Here is a 22,990-nt window from a genome sequence, read left to right as displayed (position 1 = left end):
ATCAAAATACAATAACGGTGATTCCCGGCGTTTAACCCCGTAACGGAAAATGGCGTCAAAAGTCGTAAATGCCACTTTTTGCCATTTTGAAAAATGTACAAAAATTCTATGAAAAGTGATCAAAAGCCTTGAAGACATCATCAAAAGTTCCAAAAATTTACACCATTCACATCTCCGAACACCGAAGTATGAAAATGTTATTAGCGCCAGAAGATGGCAAAAAAAATTTTTTTTTTTGTAAATGTATGAAAACATTATAAAACCTATAGAAATGTGGTATCCCTGTGATCATACCAACCCAAAGAATAAAGTAGACTACAGTTCTTTACATGGAAGATTTTAAAAGTTAGGCTAGCCTCTAGAACTACTAGATAAGTAGGGGCCTGACCCTACTGATCCCAAAACCAGGGGTCCTTTATTTGAATATACTGAGCATGCCCACTACTGCTCCATTCATATGGATGTGTATAAGCATGAACCACTGAATTCAGACGAGTAGCTTAGCAGTCCTGTTCCTGGGTCCCAGCAAGTCCCCAACGATCTACCCATTATCCCCTCTCCACTAATCTACCGTGGGTTTAAAAAATTTCCCAAAATTTCATCAAGAATTCCCGCCATAAAATACCTTTCATCAAGATGTCTACATAGACCCTAAGGGAAGAGATCTGGAATTTGGCAAATCCTTGGGTCACGGATATTGTGTAAAGGCGTTGGCGTGGACGTATTTATCAAAATCTGGAGAAGTTGCTTCCCCTACAAACTGGTCTCGGTTGCTTGGGGGGGAAATCCTCCACTTTTGGGTATTTTTGACGTCAGAGGTGACAGTATAATGGACGGGTCACGGCAAATGCTGCCAGCGGTCAGAAAACAGATCTGCTGTGTGAAGTTTAGTTCCCAGGGCTCGGAGCGAGTGCGGCCTCACAAACTAAGTACCAGGCCAGACAGCATTCCTGTCCCGAACCTCACACCCCCTCCCAGTCATTAACTATTTCAGAGCGGCCTGCAGCACATTGCACTCTCCCTGTTTAACCTCTTTCGTGCTGCATGTCGACAACTTATCTGTTGGGGGACTACTACTCCCAGCAAGCACTGATGCCCTGATGTCTTGTATGATTGATTTGTACAGCGCTATGGAATATGACGGCGCTATATAAATAACTATTGTTGTAGTAACTGTATAGGAATACATCCCTGCCTCAACGCAGCCTCAAGGAGCGAAGGCATCCCAAAAGTGTAGGGTCACGACATTCAGGCCCTGACGCTGTGAGTTTCCGTATTTAATGGTTGAAGTGAAGTTGGATTCTTGCTGTAGGCGAGAAGGAAACTTTGTCTAATGGTTCTGACGCTTGAGGCCTATACTTGCATTTTTAAATAATGATAATTCTTTATGTATATAGTGCACACAAAGCATGTCAAATTGGTCCCTGTCCCCATGGGGCTCATCAACCTACCAGTATGTTTCGGAGTGTGGGAGGAAACCGGAGTACCCGGAGGAAACCCACAAAAACACGGATAGAACATACAAACTCTGTGCAGATGTTGACATGGGTGGGATTCGACCCCCAGGACTCCAGCGCTGCAAGGCAGAAGTGCTACTCGCTCAGTCACCGTGCCGCCCATTTTTTGCTGTGTATCGGATAAAAACCTGCTGCGGCTGCTTAATTCCTGCAGCTGCATCTCCCTTCTCCCCTTCTTATCCCTATGTAAAATCACTGGATTTCCTCAGACTGGTTTCTTCTTGGGGATTTGCAAATTTTCAGCAATGAACAATATAAGATGCGTGAACGTCAAATGTCAGATTGCCGCAGTCTAGTTCTTACTGATCACTCATTTAAAGTAATTACGTGGCACCTTCGTATCACAGACCACTGACATGGCGTCCAATCGTAAGACGGACAGGTTGCGAATCACCTCTGATTAAGTGCATTGGGCAGAACTGCAATACCAAGCATATCCATTGTGCAATGTACGGAGCTGTTCTTGGTTGACAGAGACTGCATGTGGCTGTCTCTATTCAGTTTGTAATTAAAAAAAAAAAAAATCGTGAAATGCCCCTTTAAGGGCCTGCTGCAGTTCTTCTAGTGGACGGCGTAGAGCCGCCGCTCGGCTTCTAGTCGTGGACACTCTCCCTCGCAGCTGTTTGTCAGTCTGGTTTTAATAGGTCAGGTTGTGATAGACGCAGCAGGGTTCATATTCATAGACGGAGAAAATGGAGATTATCACTCTGCCCTCTTTATTTTTTTCTTCCTATTTTTTAAAGTAGATTATAAAACTTGTGTCGCTTATATAACACATTTATTCCTGCGCATGAAATACTGTTTAATTGCTATGGGACCGCACTGTAAGCTGTTAGGAGGATACCATGGTGTCGTCTGTTCGGATATATGGTTTCTTTATACCTCTTAAAGCAACCCTCCACCCAAAAGACAAATATCATTTCTAGTGTCCTTTGTTCTGTTTCTGAGGCTCCCCTTACCCCTCATAGCCCAAAGATGGCTGTTCGGTCTTAAAATGGCCGACTCCTTTAGGTAAGTGAGAGACATGTCACCTTCTCTTCATAGTCTACAACAGAGGGTGTGTCTGTGACTCCATCCTTGTGATATCGGCCATTTTCGGACATGTTTAATATGGGAATTGGGGCGCCATTTATATTGGTTTAAATATGTCTGTCAAAACATTTGCTGTAAAACATTTCACTAAAGGAAGGCTGCGGAGGCCACATTCACACTCCGCGTTTAGATTTTAGTTTAGAAACACATTACTAATCTCGAATACAATTTACATGACTACACATTTGGCTTGTTTGCGGTCTGTGACTATGGAAACGCATAAGCCCAGGAGCTGTAGTGTTATGACTAAATTATTTTCTCTACGTAGGCAAAATTTGACCTATTTGGGCCGATCTTCAAGCGTTGCTTATCTCATGTATCTGAGATAGTTTCTTCTTTCCTCTTGCCTCCACAGCTATATTCATAATTCTGCTAAATTCAGGCGTCTTCCAGTCACAACAAGTTTTCTACACCGTTGTCTGGGCCCCCCCCAAAAAAAACAAAAAAACAGGGCTCTGTTGTACCCCCAAATGAGTAGAGAAGCTGGTGGGACATTCCCCCTCATCTCTATGACGCTTACGGAGATAGACAGGTGCAGTGCGTGCCTAATTACCTCAGTATCATAGAGAATGGAGCGACATGTGTTTGGGGTACAACTGACCAATTTTGTGGGGGTCCCAACACTGAAACCTCCCACCAATCAGCAAGATATCTCTCTATCTTGTGTAGAGAGGATAATTTTTTGTGACTGTAATATCCCTTTAAGTAGGCTATGCAGTATATACCACGCAGGGTGTTTTCTTAACCTTTGAGCCTGTGGGTGATGGCTGTGAGGTATCTGTCTCGCTAGTATACATCGCTAGTATACATTTCTGTCAAACCGATCTCATGTGTAAGACAGTATACAGGCCTCGATCCTCTGAGGGCAGCCATTTTGCGCCTCCAGTATTTCACACTTGTGGTGATAACTTTTAGATTTTCTCTCACAAATGCGATTTATTTGTAAAAAAAAAGGGGCAGATTTATTTGTTGGCAATGGTCTCCCCTATGTGACGTCTCTGACAGGAATTAGTATTCCTGGTTCCAGTCTGTAGTGCGTGGGTGAGCGTTCTGGCTGGGCTGGATATAGATAAGCGCCCCATTCATTATTCGGAGCCAGCCCCCTCCTTCCCAGTCCAGGGCCACCTCCCCACCAGTTATGTCATCTGGTCACACTGGTTGAGGATGGGAATCCTCCGCTCGCCTCGGATTTTGCATATGACTCCCCACCACTCTGTGGCTCCTGCATATAACGTGCAAGGAAGCGTCCTCCTCTCCCAAAAGTTATGGGACCTCCCTTCTCTTCCTTGATAGTTTGCAGCTTGCGCGGCTGCAGTATGAGGGGAAGGAATCTGTGTCTGGGTTCTTCAAAGAGGAGGAGGGGGAGAATGTGTTTTCTGTTTGTTTCGGAGACTTGGCTCTGGCTGTGTAACTATCTCGGTGCCATGGGGCCGGGTGCTGCTGTCAGTTCCCCGTACGCTGCAGGATACAGGCCTGTGTCCACCGCGAGGAGCCTGTGTTGTGAAATGTCCGATTGTGTAAGCGAGGTGGTATGAGGTCTCCGCTGTGCACTCTATAGGTGCCTGCCACAAAATGTACGTTTTCTATACAGATGTAACCGGGACGAGATTGTCATTGGCTGCGCCTCGTCACAATATAGTCATTGTATTACCTATGGGAGTGTAGGTTATTTCAGTACGTTGTTTTCGTACCTGTTTTTTGTTTTTTAAATTCAATGGACTCTTGCGAGCGAACATGTTTTTCGTGAATCCACCTGAAGGCTGTAGATTCAAGTCCATAAAAAAAAGCGACACTCGCCGATGTCCGGGGTCAGTCTTCACTTTATTACTTATGACCTACAAAGCGTTATTGCCGACATACTACAATGGATTACTCACTGGTGATAGTTGGACCAAAAACCGTACCACAGATCCGTTCGTCGTTCATCTTAGAGGAAATTTACCATCAAAATCCAGCATGATTAAATCGGGGGCATTTACTCATAGATCTTCGTTCTTACATAAGCTTTCAAAATTATGCTAATGAGTGTCAGAAGAGCTCTGAGGGGTTACCAGGTCTGTAAGTAAATGTCCTTTAATTTATCATGCTGGATTTTGATGGTGGATATCCTTTAAAGGGGTTCTCCCGAGGTTGAAAGACATGGCCGCTTTCTTTCACAAAACAGCGCCACACCTGATCATGGTTAGTGCAGGTATTGCAGCTCAGCTAGAAACGAATGGAGCTTAGTTGTAATATCGCACACTACCCATAGTCAGGTGTGGCGCTGTTTTCGAAAGAAAGCAGCCATGTTTTTCAACCTTCGGTGAACCCCGAAGGTTTGAGTTTTAAGCAACATAGCCAATCAAGAGCTGCGTAAGTTCTGAGTAAAAGAAAACAGAGCAGACAATGATGTGAATCCACCGAGCCAGTGGCTCGTGAGTCTTGAGCCGGTGACTGGACACTTCCTTGAAATTTGACATGGTGGTTGTGGCATCTTCTTTGCATTTGTACGATGTCTCTGGGTATTCTGATATATTCCTGCACATAATGGCTGGTTAAATCCTCCCTAGTATTGAAGTAGGAAAATTGTGAAGCCCTCCCGGTACCGATGCGAGTACTGAGCCCACCCGATAACCGATGCGAGTACTGAGCCCACCCGATAACCGTTGCGAGTACTGAGCCCACCCGGTACCGATGCGAGTACTGAGCCCACCCGGTACCGATGCGAGTACTGAGCCCACCCGGTACCGATGCGAGTACTGAGCCCACCCGGTACCGATGCGAGTACTGAGCCCACCCGGTACCGATGCGAGTACTGAGCCCACCCGGTACCGATGCGAGTACTGAGCCCACCCGGTACCGATGCGAGTACTGAGCCCACCCGGTACCGATGCGAGTACTGAGCCCACCCGGTACCGATGCGAGTACTGAGCCCACCCGGTACCGATGCGAGTACTGAGCCCACCCGGTACCGATGCGAGTACTGAGCCCACCCGGTACCGATGCGAGTACTGAGCCCACCCGGTACCGATGCGAGTACTGAGCCCACCCGGTACCGATGCGAGTACTGAGCCCACCCGGTACCGATGCGAGTACTGAGCCCACCCGGTACCGATGCGAGTGATGGTGCAGGATAAATGGCCAGTAACATTATGGGTATTCGTAGTGTATAGATGTAAGCCTGCTCCCGGCTCATGCTGGCTGCTTGTAGCGTGCAGTGCTCTGTATACACTGTGTATAATGCCGAGCATTGTCCTGGCTGACAGGCCGCGCTCTGACTCCTGCCGGTCTCTCCTTTGTTTGCCGTGCTGGAGTACAGCTGTAGCGCACATTGCACAGCACAAAACTCTCTCTTCCGGGCTTGTAACCGAAACCTCCTTGGCCACTGTCCAGCCGTGGCCATCGGCCAAATCTCTCATCTTCCAGTACAAAGTCACCTCTCACCTTGCAGCCCCCGGCCATTAATTGGCCTGCGCCTCCTGATGTCACCAGCGGCTGTCTGCCGAGTGCCCGGGCAGAAGTGAGGATCAATCTGTAATAAGACAGGCCCTACATGAGGAGCTTATGGCAGCGCTGGCACTTCATATCGGCGGGCTGCCATTTACTCTATGAATGGGGATGTGAGCCCCAAGCTGTGCCCATCATTCACGGAGGCGAGGAGGACGAGCCTTGTATTTACATACAGTGGCACATACCACGGAAGGCTGTAAAATTGCCGCTACTGTTTCTCTTCATGGGGGATTCCCTCGTGATAACCATTTACATGTCGCCGGAGAAGCAATCATGGCGATCTGGATAATGGACGCCCACGGGTCTGCACAGGCGATGTAGATATAAAGCATCGACCATGGCTTATGCCTGCTGACAGCCATCTATGGAATGATGGGATATGCTCTGTGTGTCATGGATTGGGCACTCGGGCCTGTCTTTACAGCTCAATTGAACTGAATAGGTCTACGAAAAATGGCTGAGTTTTGGTTAAGGAATATAGTTTTCTCTGCAATATCTCCTATTCCAACAATGCCGGCTCTGCTTAAAGGAAACCTGTCATCAGATTTCACAACATTAAGCTACCATCCCCCCTCGACCTATAGAAAAGGTCATTTTTCAAGGCTACAGGGAGAGTTTCAATTCAGACGCCTCTATCTTTGGTTTCTATAGAACCCACAACTGTGATTTTGGTGTCGTAGTAAAGATAAGAATCTCATCTTTCAGATTGCATGAGGATTGTGGTTCTGTGAGCTACCGAATCAGAGATACGGAGAGGGATTTGACAAAAGAGTGAATTTTACAAATGATTAAATACGAAACCACTTAAACCTCATCATACGTACCATACAATGATAACTGGCTTTCATGCACCCATTGTATGCCAGGTGTTTGCTTGTGGCCTATGCAGGGAGGATTTAGGTCGTTGTGTGCTTGTGTTTGTGACTCTTTTTTAATGACTGCTATAGAAAATGGCCCTTTACTCCAGAATAATTGTATGTGGCTATTATGAGCTATGGGAATTTGTACTATTACCCAGAAATATTCATATTATGTCTTTATATTAAAAGTTGTGGCTGATCCAGTATCACAAAAAATACACAATGTTTTCTTATATTTTTTGCACTTTTGTGCCAAACCTCATAATTCGTTAATTGCTTCCAAAATGTGTGTGATGTTTACAACAAAGTAATGGGGCATCTACCCTGTGTGACGTCTTGGACCTTTGTAGCCTCCGTGTGCTTACCTGCTTTTCTCTCTCTTTGCAGTTGACATGGACGATGAAGATGGCCGGTGTTTGCTAGATGTAATTTGGTGAGTAGTTGTCTATGGGCGGCAGGTTTTGGAAGACCTCGTGATCCTTTTGTGGTGATTCCTTAGTTCCCAGTGAAAGTAAATGAATTCTTATGTCTGTGGGTGGAATAGGCTCCATTGGTCTCTTCGGCATCCTATGGAGATGTGTCTCGAGTAGAGCTTGGTTTTTGTGTAGTGGGTGCTATTGTATGATGACACTTCGCAGCAGGGACTTTTTTGATTTCAGCTCACCTCCTGTTCATGCCACTTGAAAGCCCAAGTATTTCACGCCTGGATGCTGGATATATTGGGGGTCATTTATTAAGGGCCCGATTCACGTTTTCCCGACGTGTTACCCGAATATATCCGATTTGCGCCGATTTCCCTTGAATTGCCCTGGGTTTTTGGCGCACGCAATCGGTCGCTGGACACGCGCTTACCTTCACCAGGAATAGGATCGTGAACTCCGTTGGACCTCGGCGGACTTCAGCGCAGCAGCGACACCTGGTGGACGGCGGAGGAACTACCTTAGTGAATCGCCGGAAGACCCGAATCCACCGCAGAGAACGCTCCGCTGGATCGCGAATGGACCGGGTAAGTAAATCTGCCCCATTGTGTCTTTTTGGATTCTTTGAAACCGGACCCTATATATGGTCCATGAATTACAGACCTTGTGAATTGGCTGTAAATGCGTGAACCGAGATGGTAAAAGTTAAAGCACCTGGTGATTATAGACAGAAGCTGCTGCAGCTCGGCCGCCTGCATCACGTCTCATCACGTCTTGGCTCTTTTTGATATTAATCTGTGGTTTCTGCTCTTTCCAGTGACCCCCAAGCTCTGAATGACTTTTTACATGGATCAGATAAGGTGAGTGCACACCGAGGGATGTAATGATTGAAACGCAAGAGTCTGATAGAGAAAGAAACATATATTCATACAAGAAGGATGATATTAGAGATTCGCTGCATTCAATGCATCTTTCTACATGCGGCCATTGCTGCAGTAGTTTGGGGAATGCAAGACTGCATTGTGTGTTTTTTTTACACATTGGGACCATATAAAGGAACTCTACCTCCTGCAGCTCCCTGTATACATTAGTTGGTCACCTTTAAAGGAAATCTACCACCAGGATGAAGGACTGTAAACCAAGCACACTGACATAATGGTGTGTGCCCCCTGGAGGATCTGCTCTTCTTTTATCTTTTTATGCCTTTGTTTTTAAGAAAAAAGACTTTAAAAATTATGCAAATGGGCCCGAGGAACTCCAGCCTCCGTTAACGCCTATTGAGCCTGAAGCCCCTCAGTCTCATGTGCATAATTTTAAAAGCCTATTTTTGTTAGAACCAGGGCATAAGAAGCTAAAAGAAGAGCAGATCCTACCAGAGGGGGCACACACCAGCATGTCAGTGTGCTTGGTTTACAATCCTTCATCCTGGTGGTAGATGTCCTTTAAGCCCTGCATGCACATTGGCCGGAGGTATGGGACTTCAGGGGAACCCTCCTGTATTATTATGTTGTGCCACATCAGCAGATTGTCAGATATAGATAAATGCTTCTGGTGGAATAATCCCTGTGATTGTCACTAATACATATATCTATTTCTCTCTTCGTTTCTGCAGATTGATGGAGATGATCTGCTGGATAACACGGGAGATGCAGCAAGTGCCTTCTTTGTGGGCACTGGGGTAATGGCTTTATCTTACTTTTATCTATTCGTACTCATCACTTTTTGGTAAACCAGTCGCCCACTTTTCGGAAAGTCTATACAGGGGTGCGCTCACCTACAGATGGCTTAGAGAAGAGTAGGTTTTTTTTTAAAAGAATCCCTATCCCTTTACCATCCACTAAACAATTATTCGAAAATACTTGTGTGAGAAGCTTCCCCTTAGGCCGGCGGCACACGTGGCGTTTTGAACCCGTTTTTGGGCCATTTTTAAGCAGTCCGTTAAAAAACGCATGCATTTTTTTGGAAACGCATACGGGTTTTGACCGTTTTTATCTGTTTTCTAATTATCCTCAATAAGATAATTGGAAAAAAAAACTGTCAAAAACGCCTAAATGCTTAAAAACGGCCCAAAAACGGGTTCAAACGCCACGTGTGCCACCGGTCTAAGGGGATGCTTCTCACACAAGTAGTTTCGAATAATTGTTTAGTGGATGGTAAAGGGATAGGGATTCTTTTAAAAAAAAACCTACTCTTCTCTAAGCCATCTGTAGGTGAGCGCACCCCTGTATAGACTTCCCAAAAAGTGCGCGACTGGTCTACCAGTACGAGTAGGTAATCCCCGGCACAGTTCCCACATACTAGTAGGGGTTTAAACATCTCCCTTCCACATGCACATCGTATTGTTTTTGCCTCTGTCTTATATATTAATTTTAGAATGACCTGGTGATGGGAGATTATTCTTTCCTTAGTTTTCTCTACACGCTCCATATCTTGTCTTATTTAACTTTATTTTATCTTTATTATCATTGTTCCTCTTGTCGGGTTCTCATGTTTTTTTTAATTATTTCAGCTTCATGTTCAAGAACCTCCAGGGAACCATTTAACTGCAGAACCGAACCCCCCAGCTGGTGGTGTAGATTTGGACTTTTTGCCAGATGACATCCTTGGGTCCCCATCAGGGGCCGGCGCAGGCCTCGCCAATTCCGACCAGCCATGTGACATCCTTCAGCAGAGTTTGCAGGAGGCCAATATTACAGAACAGACTCTCGAAGCTGAGGCAGAACTGGACTTGGGCTCTTTTCAACTGCCTACATTGCAACCAGTGGTGCCGGCCGCTCCAGATGGTACTCCTCAGATATTTTCTGGTGGTGCAGACCTTATTGGACTTCAGCAGCCGGCAGTGCTGACACACCAAGCGCTGGTGCAGCAGTCTGTAGGGGCAGATGTGGTCAACAAGGCAATCAGTGTCCAACCATTTATCCAACAAGTTGGCCTGGGTAATGTTACAATTCAGCCCATTTCCAACCTCCCGGGGCTGCCCAATGGCAGCCCTGGGGGAGCATTGGGCATCGGACAAATACAAGTGGTGGGACAACAAGTGATGGCCATCAACCAGTCCGCACAACAGATCATTGCCAAGCCAGTACAGCCAACACAGGTGGCCAATCTACCAGTGGGTAGCTACCTGGCAGGCACCACCCAAGAGCAGCAGCAGGTCACGTTAACATCAAGTGGGGTGTCTCCACAGAATGCTGGGTTGGTCTTGCAGAACAAAATTCCCACAGTAGCCACCACACTGAATGGTAATTCCATGTTCGGCGGTGTGTCCGCAGCGCAGTGCACTCAGTCCCTTACCGTTACTTCCAGTCTGAACAGCCCTGTTATAATACAACGGACTCCAACGCCAATTCAGCCCAAACCGGCTGGTGTTCTCCAACAGAAGCTGTTCCAAATTTCACCGAAACCGTTTCCCCCAAACAATACTACACTCACCATTCAAGGGGATGCCTCACTGCAGCAGCAGCAGAAAGCGCAGCAAAATCTGACATTCATGGCTGGCAAACCCGGTCAAAACGTCGTCCTTTCCAGCTTTCCCCAGGGCCTTCCTGCCAATGTGTTTAAGCAGCCTCCCCCACAGCAGCAAGCTCTGGGCAAACCCATGAGTGTCCAGCTGCTGAACCAAGGTAGCAGCATAGTTATCCCCGCTCAGCATGCCCAGGCCATGTTGCAGGGTCAAAACCAGTTCCTCTTGCCGGGAGCCTCAACCGTCCAACAACTCTCTGCACTGCAGGCCAACATGGGTGGCCAGATCTTAACTGCTTCCCACCCTAGTGGACAAGCCCACATCATTGCCAGCCAAGGTCCAGGAGGTCAGATTCTCAATCAGGCCCTGCTTACCAATCAGAACCTTGCTGGCCAGCTGAACTTGGGGCAGGTCCTCACGTCTCAGAATGCACACGGCACAGCTCACATACTGTCTGGACCCATTCAACTGCAGGCGGGACAGGTTGGCCAACCTACATTGTTCCAGATGCCGGTGTCCCTGGCTAGTAGTCTGAGCACCCAGAGTCAGCCTGCAGTAACGACGTCACTTAACCAAGCCGGGCAAACGGTTATCCAAGGAGTAACTTTGCCTAATCAGGTGGCCATGTTCAATACACCTGAGGGCCTTGGTCAAGCAGTAAGCATTCAGCAAGCCTCTACGGGAAGCAGCCAGAGCCCGGGTATAGTGCAACAAGGTGCTAACCTTCTACCCAGCGCGGAGCAGACCTCCATATTGACCGTCCAAACGACACAGCAGCCATCACAAGGACAAGCCCAGCTCCAGTTGAATGTACAACAGCCACAGCCTTTAGCACCTCCTCAACAGGCGATGCCCAGTCCCAGTCTTGACCCCAGCCCCGATAAAATCATCCTTGGCCAAGGCGCACCGGGAAATATCATCAGTGCCGATTCCATGCAGATGTTCCTCCAGCAGGTGAGCTTTGGTCTCCTATTAATTTCACGCAAGCAAAAACTAGGACAGCTAAGCATTACTCTTAAGATGAGATCTGTGTAGTCGTAGTCAGAGCTAGGATCCTCCAGCATCTCTTAATGCTCATTTGTTGGGCTGTGCATGCTCTAATGCTGCTTATACTATTAATACATTGTTTCTTCTTTCTTTTTTTTGTGTGCTTTAGCTTTTTGGTATCATCTAGATATTGGCAAATGTTCACGACTCTTGGATATGACCCACAACCGCTCAGTAGACACCTCTGCAGAGCTGATCTGGGCCGTATCCATGGGCTGGATAGTGGAAAGACGCACAAAAGTTTTGTTCGGGCCTAAATTCTGATTTGTCCCGGAGTTTATCTCTGCCCTCTAGTGGCTGAATCAGAATGCGACATGCAATGTAATCATTTTGTATACGGTCTAACTGGTAATAGACACATCTGTAGAGGAGGGTACTGCCTCGAGTTGTCATAAAACATGATTAAAATGCCGTTTTGTGTGAGTGCGTGTTTAACAGACGGTTGCCAATGTTGGCCATTGCAGAAGGAACAGCAACAGCAGCAATTTTATGAAGTGACGTTGAAAGCACAGCAGGAAAGCAGCGTGGTGCAAACCTCTGCAGCCCCACAGCTCCCTATGCCAATCTACAGCATAGCCGTCTCTGGCAGCACTATGAGCAGCAGTATCTCCAGCAGCAGTAGCGTGCCCGCCTCCGTCATAGTGAGCAGCAGTGCCGGCTCCACAGCCCAACCCAACCGTGACTTGACCCAGAACCATGCCACAACACCGGAATCCAAAGGACACTTACCTCATTTCCCTTCCAGCCAGTCTCAGCAGGCTATGACCTGCCAGGTAGCCACTACCCCCCCCAATTCAGTCTGCTTTCACCTTAATCCTACTTCTGGCTTCCCTTCTAATTTTCTTTCCCGTAACCTGTGGTGGCAAATTTCCTTTCACTTCACTTTACTGCGCGACTCCATGCGGTACCACAGTTGGACGATGACTCTGGTCCAGACGATTGTGACCGGCTATCATGGAGGTTGCAGTTGTACAATGATTGCTGATTGCCTCGGCGAGACAGTTCATCTCTTATTTATTCAGTATTGTATGTGTCATGGTGTCACAAGTCCCCTTTGTGCCAAATACATCACTTACCAACAAATAAACAATCCAAAGCTGTGGTAAAATATGGCCGCCATGCCCTGCTTTATCAAGATAATCAATAAAGTGATAAATACTGTAATTAATTAAAATATCCTTCAAGACATATGAAGTTCTATCTGCATCTTCTCTGTAAGGTAAACCCCCCACCATACCCACTAACAAAACATTGCGACAATTCCTCAAAAAGGCAATGATCTGGTTTGTGTAAGGAAAAGTTATCCAATTTCCTCATGGTTTTCTAGACCTCTGCTTGCTGTCATTCTATAGAAAGCTTTTATGTTTACTTCCAGTGAATAGAAATCTGTCCATGGCCACACGCACGTTCACAGGCCGTTATTGTCACAGAAAATAGGAGCATAATGGCACCTGCATGTCCATCACAGGACCATAGACAGATTTATGTCCACTGAAAGTAAAGATAGAAGCTTTCTATAGCAGGGCAGCAAGCAGAGATCTAGAAAACCATGAGGAATTGATACAGAAAGGATATTCGAAAAATTTTATAACTTTTTCTTACACAAACCATATCAAATATTTGCTGAAAGTGGACAATCCCTTTAATGTAGAGTTGGGCCAGGGCGGGATGTCTCTCAGCTAAGCTGCTTGACTCCTCGGACAACTAGACCAATCAGCTGAGCTCCTACAGAAGTTAACCCAGAAACAGCCTTTCCATTTGACCTGCTCATCAACCAATCACAGCTGTCCATGGCATATCACTAACTGAGGGAGAAAAAGAGCGGGAAAACGCCTCAGAATTTATATGACATAGTCCTTTACCATTATACCTCAAACCTAAGGTAAAATATAGTGACCACATATAATAAGTGATGAGGGACTGTGACACCATGCGTCTCGTTACACATTTGTTTCAGGAGACCCCTTAATATTATGTAAAGATGAAAGGGGGAAACCCACAGATACTACCCTAGCCGGTGGTCTAGTTGTTACCATACAGGGAGCGTCATAGCTCTAATGGAAGCCATATTTGTTGTCACTCAGTCCATTGGTGGTGGTGCCACGTTTTTCTGTCACTTCCTGCTGGTGGAAAGTCAGCAATCATTGCAATGAGGCGAATGAAGCGCGTAGGGAGGCACTTGCGCAGTGGACCCTTCCCCGGCCTTTGGGGTCTTTCTTGCTCCTCTTCTGTTGGCTCCTGCTTGCACATGATTTTTTTCGTACTGTTACTAATTTCTTCCCCCCCCTAAATGCTGCTGCTGTTCTCTGGTTAATTCCCCCTCCCTCCTCCTCTGTCCTTGCACACTCTGCCTTACCGTCCTTGTCCTGTGTCTTGTGTGTTGTGATCTGCTTGGAGTATGTTAGATACTGCACTTTATATAGGTGTAAGATCTAGTTATAGGTTCACCATATAGTCGTTATAGTAAATCGTGCACTTTAGCCATATTTGGGCTTGCAAGCTCTTTTTATTATCAGCCAATTTTAGAAATGCGACTTAAAATGACAATCCTAATTGCCTTTGTATGAATAGTGTAATTCCCCTTAGAAGGTGGACGTTCCCATTAATAAACCTATAAAGTTCATGTCCACCTTTTACGAGCAATTTTTTTTTTTTTAAATTGTTCTCTCAAATGCAAGTCAAAGGCATAATGAAGCAATCGTCCATTATTCTTTGTCCTCTTCAAGGCTATATGTTTCTATGGTAACAGACAACACACTCTGTAGTCTGATCCTGTGGTCCTTTTCCCTTTCATCCGTCCTTTATTACCAAGACGTAAAGGACAAATGGGGGGGGGGGGAAGTATCTGACAGACAAAATAATTCTGTGTAATGCAATGCCGCAGACTTGATGTTTGTTATCCATTGAGACACAAAGGAGCTACAAAATTTGTCAATTAGGATTTTAGGTGGATGTAGCCTTTTAGGGTAGTCTGTGTCCGCATGATTGGTTCTTAGACATATGGGTACATAGGTGTGACTGATATACCTATGGGCATGAAAGTATATGTGTATTCCTGCACTATATCCGCGTTTGCCATGGTGTAATATTCTTCTTTTCTTTCTTTTATAGATTCCAGCCGGACAACAGAAGCTTCCCGGAGCCTCGCCTTCCCATACACTACCTCACCCTCCCAGCCCACAGCTCCAGGCCTCTGCCACCCACCATTCGCAGATGCAGTCCCCCCACCAGTCGCGCCCACCTTCCCGGCCTCCATCTCGTCCCCACTCAAGGCCTCCGTCTCAGCCTCAGAGTCTCCCTCGTCCTCCTTCTGAGCCCCTCTCCCGTTCGTGTACTCCTCAGATGCAAAACCTTTTTGTCATCCAGAACCAAATCTCCTCTTCTCCTCACGGTTCTTCCCAGCATCCTCTGCGTCCTCCTTCTCAGCCTCAGGTACAGACGCCTTTTCCTTCTCACCAGCCGATGGCCACCGATATCCCCCAAACCCTGTCGTCCCCTCAGCAGCATGTTCAGCTCCAGGTACAGCTGGGCAGTACGCAGCCTGAGCTCCGAGCAGGGGTCCCTGCTTCCCTGCAGGCCACCCCACCTACTTCAGAATCCCAAACACATACGTTCCCAGTGCAGTTCCAGACGCAGACCCCTATTAAAGCCCAGGGCCAACCTATTCACCTAACTCCGGAACAGCAGCGTACCTTCCAGATGACCCCCAGCCAGTTCCAGGCTTTGACCTTATCCAGTACTCTGCCCCAGCAGAAACAGCTTCTGGAGAGATACCAACAGGTGAGAGAAGACTCGCTTTCAGAAAAAAAAATTATAATTTGCCCCCCCCCCTTATTCTTCGCTCTTCAATTCTCGGTCATTGGGTGCATCCATGTATTCTAGAGTAGCATCCCTAATATGGATACATTTCCAGGAGGAATAACCGAGTGGCATAATATATATATTCTCTATGCATGCATGGGTTGTGGAGTGACACTGTTATAGCACAGCTTCTTCGGAAAGTATTGTCGACCCTCATTTATAGGGATAATCCCCCTTATGTTATATATACTATATCCTTTCTTGTCTTGCAGATGCAGCAGGGCTTGATGTTGCCCACCCAGCAACAACCAGGCACGTTGCAGACATCCCCAGCGATTGGCACTCAGTTCACCGGTCCGACATCTTCAGTATTGATTGGCAATCAGGGGCAGGCTCAGGCCCCCCTGCACGGGCACTCCCCTGGACAAGTACTGGTCCAGTCCACCCAAATAGTGCACAGCGATATGGCGAAGGTGCAGGGCGCGAGTGTCCCCCAGGCAGCACAACTCTCAACACTAATCCAACAGCAGCAGCAGGCGTCCGTATTGGTGAAGACTTCTGGTGAGTGTACGGGCGGGAGGGTTTCCTAAATTTCCAACAGTTTTTAAGATCTCTGTGTTTGCTCTGCTACCATCCCTCTGCTGCTTCATACATTGTCTCCCTGATTTACAGGCTCCTCCGCTGCTCTTGGAAGCCAAGACTCCAATGTTTACCCCATCGCTGCAGTGAAAACCCCTGGGGTGCAAGGGAAACCTGTCAGTGCTATTCCTGTACAGACACCGGTAAGTTGTCTGATATACTGGCCACTGCAAGAAAGTTTACAATTACTCATAGGCTGTAGGACCCCATGCACATGGCCGTTATGGGGGCTGTGATCTGCCAACAAAATTTGTGGCCACATAAGGGTGCCCCCATAGAGGTCTGTGGCACCCGGTCATGGTGCGGTGAAGAAGAATTATTACGCACACTTGTGCCTCCTAGTGGCAGGATGAGAACAGAATCATACTAGGATATAGGAGCCTGACACACTGGGCAAAACTTGTACAACATCTGCCTAAAATGATAAGTAAAAGTGCGGAGGAGTGATGTCCTGCACATCCCATAATAGTGAGTGGAGAGTAGGTCGGGTATGGGCCCCTTTAGTGCATATATGACTCCTCTCATCCCCACACACATACAATTCTTGTGATCACTGGAGGGTCCAGCTGTTGATCTCTTCCACCCTTACATTTGGATAGGTCCCTTTAATTCTCTCCATGTCACTATATGCATTTGTTAAAGAATCCATATTTAGTAATGAAAGAGAACTTGTGCCTGTGCCCCATGTGATATACATGATAAGTTTCCCGTTCAATAGATTTCAAAATGTATAAAAAAAAAATCTGAATTTGAAGATTCTTGGTTTTCTTCGATCGTGTAATCAGAGACTTTCCTCTTCTTTTTTTTACAGGGTAAAACCGGTGTCATCAGCTCTGTGCCTAGTATCAGTCTAGGGAAAGGCTCCTTGCAGATCCAAGTGGTGGGAAAGGGGATCCAGCAGCTTGTCCCCACCTCCCAGGTCCAGTCTCAGTCACAGGTGAGGGCTACACACATTTTAAACCCTATGGGTCACATTTACTTACCCGTCCCTGGTGCGTTCCCTGATCCGGAATGTCCGACTGGAATGCATTGCATCTTCCTCCCGCTGTGTCTTGTGACACAATTTTTAAGTTGAATCCTGCTGTTTGTCCGAATCAGTCGGATTGTCCGGCTTCTGTCGCATGAAAGCCAAAAATGCAATCGCGTGCGACACAATCCCCGAAAAGTCTGAAAACCCAACGGAAATGCGGCCGGGGGACTCTTAGTAAATAAGCCCCTATATTTCCGAAGTGCAAAATTCTGTGCAGAGGAACCAAATTATAGTTCTGTTATTTGGTCAGCTCTCACTTCGTCTGGTACACAACTTCATAGACTGAAATGTAATACACAGGCTGATTAGCTGCCACTAGGGGGCGAGTCAGGTTATCATTCAGGTTATCATTGAGGTCAGTATATAAATAACATGCACAAATCTTCCATGCTCCCTCTAGTGGTGCCTGCTGGGAACTTACATGTCATGTTTTCAATCTCTGTTAAAGCAGCGGATTTGGAGCAGTGTATCTGGAGACCACTGTATAAATAAAATTATGGGCATACTGTAGTAGTATGGACTGTTAAGGCTTCTCTGGTTCTCCAAATGACCACCGACTCCATTGAAACACACTCCACCTCCACTGGGAAGAAAATCTGCAGAGGTGTAGTGCGTATACAGGGAGGTGTAGGCAGAGTTGTGGCCTATGGGCAGGATGGCAGTGCCAGGGAGACTTGAATGGCAAAGGACAGGTGCTTCCGTTCAGTTGGCTTGTAATGACATTTTCTCTTTTATTAATGCACATTTTCTCTTTTAGTTTGAAAATAAATTTGGAGCCCTGAAGAAACTTCAAACACTACAGCCAAGCAAGGAAGCCTGGTGAGTCTATACATGGCACAAAGTGTAGATAGAGTAATGCAGAGTAATCAGGACTCTCACTGTCAATCACTGTGTGGGAGGAGTGATCAGGACTCTCACTGTCATTCACTGTTTGTGGGCGGGGTAATCAGGACTCTCACTGTCAATCACTGCGTGTGGGCGGGGTAATCAGGACTCTCATTGTCAATCACTGCGTGTGGGCGGGGTAATCAGGACTCTCATTGTCAATCACTGCGTGTGGGCGGGGTAATCAGGACTCTCACTGTCAATCACTGGGTTTGGGCGAGGTAATCAGGACTCTCACTGTCAATCATTGTGTAGGCGGAGTAATCAGGACTCTCACTGTGTGTGGGCGGGGTAATCAGGACTCTCACTGTCATTCACTGTGTGTGGGCGGGGTAATCAGGACTCTCACTGTCATTCACTGTGTGTGGGCGGGGTAATCGGGACTCTCACTGACAATCACTGTGTGTGGGCGGGGTAATCGGGACTCTCACTGACAATCACTGTGTGTGGGCGGGGTAATCGGGACTCACAATTGTTCGCGGCTACATTTTGCATGCAAAATGAGTGCTTTCCACTTTCTGCTGATTAATAATATATTTTTTTAATGTCTTTTTTTCCTCAGCTTCTTGGAGCAGTTACACAAACACCAGGGCTCCGTTCTACACCCGGATTATAAATCCTCCTTTCATTCATTTGAAGATACCCTTCACAGACTTCTTCCTTACCACGTGTACCAGGGTCTGCTGCCCGCCGAACACGATCTAAAGAAGGGTAAGATTGTCTCGCTCAGCCCGGCCTTACACCCCCTGTAACTATAGCATGAGCGGGGTCCTAGCTATTCTCCTATGTGACTACCCCTCATGTACAACGTTTCTTCTTATGTCCTCGCAGTGGACGACGAGTTTGAGACTGTGTCGACTCAGCTTCTGAAGCGCACGCAGGCCATGCTGAACAAGTATCGCTTGCTCCTCTTGGAGGAGTCTAAGGTGAGACTTCCCTCTTCCGTACGGTTATTTTCCAGCTCGTCCAGTGTTAATCAATATCTGGCGTTTTTCTTGCTCTTCATTTCTGACCATTATGATCCCAGTTATGAAGAGAGGCTTTTAGTGAAAATCACTCGCTTGGATCGAAGTGATGTAGTCTAGACTCATGTACTCCACAAATCTGCCATTTACTCCTCTCGAGCCGCTGGCACGGAGATCTGGCACTTTATGGGCAGCGTTGGTTTTGCTAGACGCAGGCTACATTATGCAGCTCGCTGTACGGGAGGGATCGTGTACATTGATTTCTGTGTACTTAGCTCTTAAAGTGAGCGGCGTGTATACAGATCAATGAGCACTTAACTCCTGGAATGCAGCTATTAAGCAGACGCATGATTTCATTGTGTTATCTGGATTATAATTCTGTATATGATGGACACATCAAGCTCAGCAGCCAAGTAACTATTGTGCCAGGCAGTGATGTATTCAGCGTCTGGGCTGCAGGTTTCCTCTGACGTCTGTGCTCTTCCTTCTGCAGAGAGTGAGTCCTTCCGCAGAGATGGTAATGATTGACAGAATGTTTATCCAAGAGGAGAAGGTGGCCTTGTCCACGGACCGGCAGTTGGCAAAAGAAAGACCAGGTACCTGACTGATAAAATAACTGTGATCGAAACTGTGAGAATCCCCTGGTACAGATCTAGATGATGAGGGGAGTGTTACAGTCAATGGGCCGGACACTGACACTGATTCTGTACTCCAAAAAAGGGGATAACAAGCTGGATTGGTGAGGGTCCGGCTGCAAGGACCCCTAGCAACCCGGAAAAGGGGAGTCCTGCCTTTATTAATGTGGAGTGGCAGTCCGAGCTCATGTCTAGCTGCTCCATTCACTAGTAAGGAAATTGTAGGGTACAGCGCTCTCGTGTCTCTGACACTTCTATTCACAATTGGTGTGAGCGCTGGGGATACCAGAGCGCTGTTCTCAGCAATTTTCGAGGTACCCATAGTATTATTTGGAGCATCGGGATGCATACTCTTCCAATGGTGAAAACGGGAACACTGCTCTGCGGATTGCTGGGTATCCCGATCTTGTGACTGGTGGGGATCGCAGCAGTCATCCCCTATGCTAGATTGTAGGAGCATTTAGTGTTGTGTTTTTTAACATCAAACTTTCTATGAATGCAATGTAATTTTTGTAAAAACATCTCTTTCAGATGAATATGTATCGTCCTCATCGCGGTCTCAGACTGTAGTCCCCTCTGCAGCGTCCGTCTCTTCTTCCCCGTGTCCTGCCCCAACTCCAGAGATCCTGAAACCAACTGCAGTCCAGACCTCCACGCCCATACACCCTACCAAATTGGTGATCAAGCACAGTGGTGGGTCTCCCTCCGTGACTTGGGCCAAAGCCTCGCCCTCCCTCGACACCGATGATGATGCACTCCCTTCTCGCAGCAAACCTCCAATCAAAACCTACGAGGCCCGTAGTCGCATCGGGCTGAAACTAAAGATCAAGCAGGAGGCCGGGCTAAGCAAAGTTATCCACAATACAGCCTTGGATCCTGTGCACCAAAACCCTCCCCCACCCCCGCAGCCGCCGGCTCCTCCGACAACTCCTGCCAGCACCGTTATCAAAACTACCGTGAACCCAACGCCAGCCACTACCACCACCACCCCCACAGGACAGATGAACGGCACTTTAGACCACTCATCGCCTGCCGAGAAGAAACCTCTGGCGACATACTGCCGGCTGCCTCTCCGCAAAACGTATCGGGAGAATGTAGACGCCTATGTGATGGGCAAACCAACAAAGGTGGAAAATCCGGTGCAGTTGCCAGTCTCTGCGCCACTGGTAAAGCAGGAGGACGGTTCACGGAGCGTAATAACCTCCCATAAGACGCAAGGGATCTCTGAGCTCGACAAGGTGAAGAAAGAGGAAGGCTCCAAGATGGTCTTCTTCAGCAGAGGGGACAACAAGGCCAATAAGAACGAAGAGACAACTGTGAGCATGAGGAGAGAAGTCAAGGAAGAAGATCCGGGTTTCTATAGACGGATCATCAAGTCTGAGCCCATGGAGAACGAGAGCGACCTGAGCTGGGAGATGCCGCTCCCCTCTGCCAAGCGGCTCAAGTCGGAGCAGTTCGATGTGGACAACGCCAGCTTCTCCAGCGACAGCCCCCAGGATGACACTCTGAATGAGCACCTGCAGAGCGCCATCGATAGCATCCTAAACCTGCAGCAGCCCCAGAGCGGCGGAGGCTCCGCCACCCTCCTGCGCTCCTCGGTGCAGGCCTCGTACCACCACTCCTCTTCTTCCTCACCCTTTTCCTCTCCGGTCCACCGCACAGACTCGTACCTCACCCCCAACCACAATGGCGGCCTGGGGACCAGGACGTTAAACAGATAACAGGTGGAAGGAAAACTAATAAGCGAGCCGCCAGAAGTAAATCAATAAATCGACTGGGGAGACAGATGTTCATGACATGGACATGACGCCAGATGCTGCAGGACCCGGGGACGGGCAGGGGGGGTGGCGCACATTTTTCGAATTAAGCCTCAATTTTTTTTTCTCCATTCGTCCGCACCGTGCGGCGAAAGGATCCGTGGAGAGATTGTGCCTCGCCCCCCCATCAGAAAAGCATTGTATTGTAGTGACGTCTCCGAGCGAGGTGACTGTATATCCCCCCCCCCCCCAGCCGCTGCAGATAAAAGGACGCGTACAACCGGTGATCTGTTGCCTTCAAAACTTTTTATTTTTTTGTCGTTTTTTTTTTTCCCTATTTACCTCCTTCCCATCTCTTTTCTCATCTCAAACTTGAACTATCAATAAAAAGGAAAAAAAAAAAAAAATTAAATAAAACTTTCAACCTTTTAATGAGGAGACTGAAGGGACTAGAGACGGGACTGGCTTCAAAACAAAGCGTATTAAAATTATTGTAATGATATTTCTTTAAGTTATTCAAGCATCAAGTCAGGGGATTTATTTTTTTTTTTTTTTATGTTCTGTGTTGTATTTTTTTTTATTTTATTATTATTTTCCTTTCTGGGGAAAATGGCAAATGAATGCACAGTGCACATGGACGACTAAATATGGAATATTCACTTTTTTTTTTGTTGTTGTTTTGGGACGCACCAACATTGGAGAGAGGGGGGGGTGCTCATATTCGTCTCGGATCGGGTAACCTGCTCCTATCAGTCAGAGTTGGGCTTGTACGTCTGCTTTGGATTGGGATGTTAGAGTCCCTTTCGTATGTGCAAAAATTGGTCAGGAGGATCAAAAGTCCGGTAGCGTCAATGGTGGTTAATGGAGGGTTGGGCCTATTTATAGAGGCGGGGTTTAAATATGGATATGGTGGGTGCTCATATCCGTTTTTTGGATATGGCGTATAGTCAACAGTGTTATCAGATTGTACCCAAAATTAGCACAAGAATTGTGCAGATTTTATGTCCTTCTCAAAGCTGGGAGTGGACTCGATGTATCTGAATTGGCACATTGTACCAAAAATTCTCAAAAAGACACAACGTAAATGGTGGACCAATAGCGAAAAAAAATAATAAAATGTCAATGAAAGTCCTAGAAGTGTCATTCAGCGTGTCCATAGGCTTTATATATGCAGGGAGTATAAGCTGCGGGACACCGGACGGAGGCGGAGTCTTCTGCAGTAACGTTAAGAAAGGAGCCGGTCCTCCTCCGGTGCCCCCCCATCCAGACAGACGTACTCCCTACATCCTAGTAACCCATCACCAGTTTGGTATTTATTTTTACGTTGAAAAAGTTTCCAAACTCATCCCCCCCCCCTAACCCCTCCCCCCGACCATCCGTTTCATTCTGTT

General features: G+C 47.1%; 1 protein-coding gene across 5 annotated transcripts in view; it reads left to right on the top strand.

The window, feature by feature from the left end:
• Positions 1–22,644, top strand: part of BICRA (BRD4 interacting chromatin remodeling complex associated protein) — a 45,536-nt gene extending 22,892 nt beyond the window's left edge. For 3 of the 5 annotated variants that reach the window (XM_072123794.1, XM_072123793.1, XM_072123792.1), the window contains 14 exons: positions 7,346–7,391; positions 8,195–8,237; positions 8,990–9,055; positions 9,887–11,794; positions 12,352–12,660; positions 14,999–15,667; positions 15,961–16,249; positions 16,361–16,470; positions 17,139–17,264; positions 18,115–18,176; positions 18,805–18,953; positions 19,074–19,168; positions 19,701–19,803; positions 20,374–22,644. In XM_072123794.1, the coding sequence (XP_071979895.1) occupies positions 7,351–7,391; positions 8,195–8,237; positions 8,990–9,055; positions 9,887–11,794; positions 12,352–12,660; positions 14,999–15,667; positions 15,961–16,249; positions 16,361–16,470; positions 17,139–17,264; positions 18,115–18,176; positions 18,805–18,953; positions 19,074–19,168; positions 19,701–19,803; positions 20,374–21,563 (5,160 nt within the window). In that variant the 5' untranslated portion in view covers positions 7,346–7,350 and the 3' untranslated portion in view covers positions 21,564–22,644. Of the gene's footprint in view, positions 1–3,953; positions 4,184–7,345; positions 7,392–8,194; positions 8,238–8,989; positions 9,056–9,886; positions 11,795–12,351; positions 12,661–14,998; positions 15,668–15,960; positions 16,250–16,360; positions 16,471–17,138; positions 17,265–18,114; positions 18,177–18,804; positions 18,954–19,073; positions 19,169–19,700; positions 19,804–20,373 lie in introns of those variants that run through there. The other 2 variants (XM_072123795.1, XM_072123796.1) reach the window with 2 other exon arrangements.
• Positions 22,645–22,990: the final 346 nt, after the last annotated feature.

The sequence above is a fragment of the Engystomops pustulosus genome, chromosome 9, assembly GCF_040894005.1.
Source record: "Engystomops pustulosus chromosome 9, aEngPut4.maternal, whole genome shotgun sequence".
Classification (NCBI taxonomy): domain Eukaryota; kingdom Metazoa; phylum Chordata; class Amphibia; order Anura; family Leptodactylidae; genus Engystomops; species Engystomops pustulosus.
Note: the sequence above shows the minus strand (reverse complement) of the source record. Positions and strands in the feature narration are given on the sequence as shown.